This window comes from Octodon degus, unplaced genomic scaffold (assembly GCF_000260255.1).
Source record: "Octodon degus isolate 3935 unplaced genomic scaffold, OctDeg1.0 scaffold00061, whole genome shotgun sequence".
In the NCBI taxonomy this organism is placed as follows: Eukaryota; Metazoa; Chordata; class Mammalia; order Rodentia; family Octodontidae; genus Octodon; species Octodon degus.
In genome coordinates this window covers 9330933-9335226 of record NW_004524637.1, presented here as the reverse complement: position 1 = coordinate 9335226, position 4294 = coordinate 9330933, and the positions used below count along the sequence as shown (strand labels likewise).

Below are 4294 nucleotides of genomic sequence, written 5' to 3'. Positions count from 1 at the left end.
CTCTCTCTCTCTCTCTCTCTCTCTCTCTCTCTCTCTCTCTCTTTTGGTCTGTTTTTGGGACAAGGTTTCACTGTGCAGTTCAGGCTGTCCTTGCACTCCATTTGTAGCCTGGACTAGTCTTGAACTTACCAAGGTCCTCCTGCCTCAGGCTCCTGAGTGCTATGATTACAGGCATGGTCCTCCACACTTGGATCATCAATAACTTTTAAAACCATATCTGGCCCTTGACAAAAGTCCCGCCACATCAGTCACCAAGAAGTTTTCCCCTTACATACATATACTTACACTTCTGCAGTTGTATATAAACACACACACACACACACACACACATCTTAACTGTCATATGCATCACTAGTTCAAGTCTGGTTGGCCTGATCCACTTAGTGAGACCTTGTCTTACAGTCAAATATAAAAGTCGGCTGGGGAAGTATCTAAGTGGTAGTGCACCATATAGTTCACTTCTCATATCATAAAATAGATAAATGCATAAAAATATTTTTAAAGCCTTAGCATTTGTTTTGAAGTTTAAAGGCTACATTGCTTGGAGGAATTCTACATCAACATCATTCATATTTTCTCAAATCTGCCAGTGTTACACTCACGGCTCTTGTTGCTTAACAGGTTCATAAGGGGATAAAGGGAACACACTGATTGCTGTAAATTAAGGACATAAAACAGTGTATCTTGTTTTAAAAGATACTTTATATGTACGGTTCAGAGTCATCAGAGACAGAAAGCTAATTTTTTTTTAAAACATAAGTCTACTTTTAGTACTGGCAAATGTTCATAAACTATTGGTAGAAATTCATAGGTTAAAATTGTCTCGAAAGAGTAGGTGATGACCCATAAGCAGTGTTTAGCTTCCTCATGTCTGCCGAGGTCACGAAGTGCGCGTGTGCTTGCATGTTAGCATGGGCGTACATATGTGTGATGTGCTCAGTACGCGTGCAATGGTTTTCTTGATCTGTGTACGTGCAACTGGGAATTAAATTTAAAACACCTTTTCTGATTGAATTTGCTTTCACATAATCAGTTCTGCAGGGAATTGAAAATATTTCACACCAGTTGAAAAAATAGGCTGCTTCATCGTTTGTCACTAACGCGTGTTCTCCATCCTTGTGATTTGATCTTTGTTCATCTTTAGATTAACAATTGCTAGTGTTGCACAGTTGGCTTTTAAAAAACTTATTAATGGTGTATTGTTTCTTAATTTTATTGAAGTCATGCCCCGAGCATTGAAATCTTAAATCGTACGGTTCCTAAGGGCTCTTCGCGTGTTTTAATAGGCTTCCATTGTGTGTTTTTGCAGCAAGCTTAGTAGTGGAAGAGCGAACGAGACAAATGAAAACGAAAGTGCATCGATTTAAGCAGACGACAGGGTCTGGTTCTAGTCAAGAACTTGACCACGAGCAATATTCCAAGGTAAAATTAGTAGATTCTGACCTATAGGTACCCTTTGGGAAGCATGGTGTTTCAGGCCGGGGTAAGAAGCCTGACTCATGTATGATAAAAGACCATTTTGTATCTGTATATGCAGAATAGTTAGGATAGCTATACAGCTACTTTCACTTAATTCACTGAGAAGAAAGTTGTGTACTAATAGTATTTGGACAGGATATCATGTCTGCATCTTGTACTATGAATAACCACTAAGAAGATAACAATGTACAATGCGTTAATTACTGAAACTGTCCTATTAATCAGTTTTAAAACTGTCTCATTGATATTTGTTTCTCAATAAAATAAAATTTAAAATAAATAAATAAATAAATAAATAAAAGGAATGAATTTAATAGTGGTTTCTTTAGGGGCCAGGAAGATGGCTCAGCAGAATAAGAGATTGCCTGGCAAGCACAAGGGCCTGAATTCAATCCCCAGTTCTGCCAATAAAATAAACTGGAAAAAAAAAGATAAAAGATCATTAAGTTACAGTCTTGCACGCTAATTTTTCCCAAAGCCTGAAAAACCTTTCTCCCTTCTTGATATTTCCATAAAGTGTAACTTTGCTGAAATGTTATTTCCTAACTTGTATATAATATTTTTTCTAAACATATAATACACAAATATTTGGTATTAAGTCACTTAGGTAGAGATTGATTGTCCTTAATCAAATTCCCAGCCATGTCAGGCATCATTTTGTTTCTTAAATATCATGTAAATGTTGCATTTAAAATATTCAGTGTGCAGATGATAGTCTTAAATGCTAGTGGTGTTGATACCGATTTTAGAGATTTGTTGCTGAGTAACAAACGTTATATGGGGTGAGATTTCTTACTGATCTTTATTGAGAAGAGTAACTGATTCACACTGTCCGAAGCTGTAAGTGCCTGGCAGTGTTAAATTTATATTTCAATACTACTTTCTAGGGAAACACTAAGGAGTTAGTTAATTTGTTAACTTGTAACTAATTTGTTAATTAGTTAATTTATAACTAATATCTATGAGTTTTTTTTTTTTTTGCCTGCTTAGCCTGCCTTAGGCATGGGGAGGGCATGGCATGTGGTGTTGGGGATCAAACCATGGTCCTTGGTCCCTGCACACTTGCCTAAGCTTGGCTAAGCTTTAGTCTGCTGCGCTATCTCGCCAGCCCTATATCTATAAGATTCATTAAGACAAACTTATATATCGTGAGGCAATTTTGCAGATACTTGGCTCATTTAAAGATCTTTTCTAAACATACTGCCAATACAGTGGCAGCCATTGGTCCTTTTTTGTTTTAATTTGACATACGGAAGACTTTTTGGAAATAATGATCTCTTAGAAATTCAATTAAAACTACACCAAGTCAATATAATTACCTTGAAATATGGACCAAGAAAACCTGTTTTGAAAGGTTAAAATAGATACTAGAAAACCTATTAATATTTTAAATTTGAAATATAGCCTAGAGAAACCTGTTTTTTAAATAATGGAAGTTGTTCATCATACAGCCAGATATTCAATAACCACTGCAAAAACGATAGTGACAAAGCATAACTTATCGCCTCTAGCGGCACAGCCTCCTGCATGTTGAGTACGGTCTGTTGCTTCACGCCTCACATTAGCTGCAGAGCGTTCCCAACCAAGGGTCACTGCGACTAAGGGACGCCAACTCTGAACTGTTTAAAAAGTAAAGAAAGTCAAGAAGACTAAAAAGTAAGCAGAAGATCTTCACTCTCTGGAGAGTCGCTGATTCAGCTCTGTATGTCTTCCCAGATCTTATTTTTTTATGGCACTACATAGGAATCAGCTTATTTGTCTGTCTCCTTTACGAATAGTATCCTGACTTTTGTTTCTTTTGAATACAAAGTGCAGTACAAAAATAATAAGGCAACCTGATTAGGTATTTCTTTTTATTGAGCAGTTAGTCACACTTATTTGAAAAACTCTTTGAATGTAAAATGCTTTATTAAAGCTTTATTGGTTTCTTAGCCATAGGATGAGGGAAAATAGAACAGCAAAGGAGCTAGGCCAGGATAGGAAGTGAGAGAGGCAGGTAAGAGAATCAGGGTGAATCAGATTGTTCTGAACTATGATTCAAACAGCTGGCCAATCAAAGATCTACCCAATGAACGGCTCTAGAAGTTGAAATTGGCACTAGTTCTTGTAGTCCTGGTAAGTCAAAAGTAGGCTTTCCTGTTGATGAGGTGCCAGTTTTCTGGCTGTAGCAGTTTAAAACATAAAAAGAGCTCACGATACCACCATTCTTTAGCTCATCTAGCTTCCAACGTTGTGACCCCCGCAGCCCACAGAGGAGGAGGTGCTCTGCTGCAGGCCCTCTTGGGAGTGATTTTCCTTTAGCTGAAGTGCACACAGGCACTGGACTTGACCCACAGGCTCTCCTGCTGCGTTTAATTTACATCTCAGTACTGTATCTCCCTCCTCCTTTCCATCATGCCTGTTTTCTTTTTCCTCTTTTTCACTGCATTTGGTATTTTTTAAAGACCCATTACTTTCAAATATATTACTGTTATTTTTACTAAACAAATTGATAATGACTGTGGTACCTAAATAAAACTATAGTTGGTAATTCCAATAATCATGACATCAAAGCTGTGGCAGTCTTAAAAGCTTATAACAATATAAGACAATAAAATGTGTAAGATGAACTAAATGAATAGCTGGTTTTTTAATTTATTTTTTGTGTCAAGTCAAAGACATTCTCCAGGGCTGATGAGATGGCTCAGTGGTCTAAAGCACCTACTTGGAACAAGCTTTGCAAAGCACAGGGACCACGGTTCAATCCCCCAGCACCACATGCCAGCCAGCCCCGCCCCCTGGTGGGCTGAGCTGGCCACACACACACACACACACA

At 37.8% G+C, this 4294-nt stretch overlaps 1 protein-coding gene across 2 annotated transcripts in view; it reads left to right on the top strand.

The window, feature by feature from the left end:
- The window catches only part of Rims1 (regulating synaptic membrane exocytosis 1), a 496751-nt gene that overhangs the window by 402320 nt on the left and 90137 nt on the right, over positions 1 to 4294 (top strand). For both annotated transcript variants that reach the window (XM_023718668.1, XM_023718669.1), the window contains one exon: positions 1310 to 1422. In XM_023718668.1, the coding sequence (XP_023574436.1) occupies positions 1310 to 1422 (113 nt within the window). The remainder of the gene's footprint in view (positions 1 to 1309; positions 1423 to 4294) is intronic.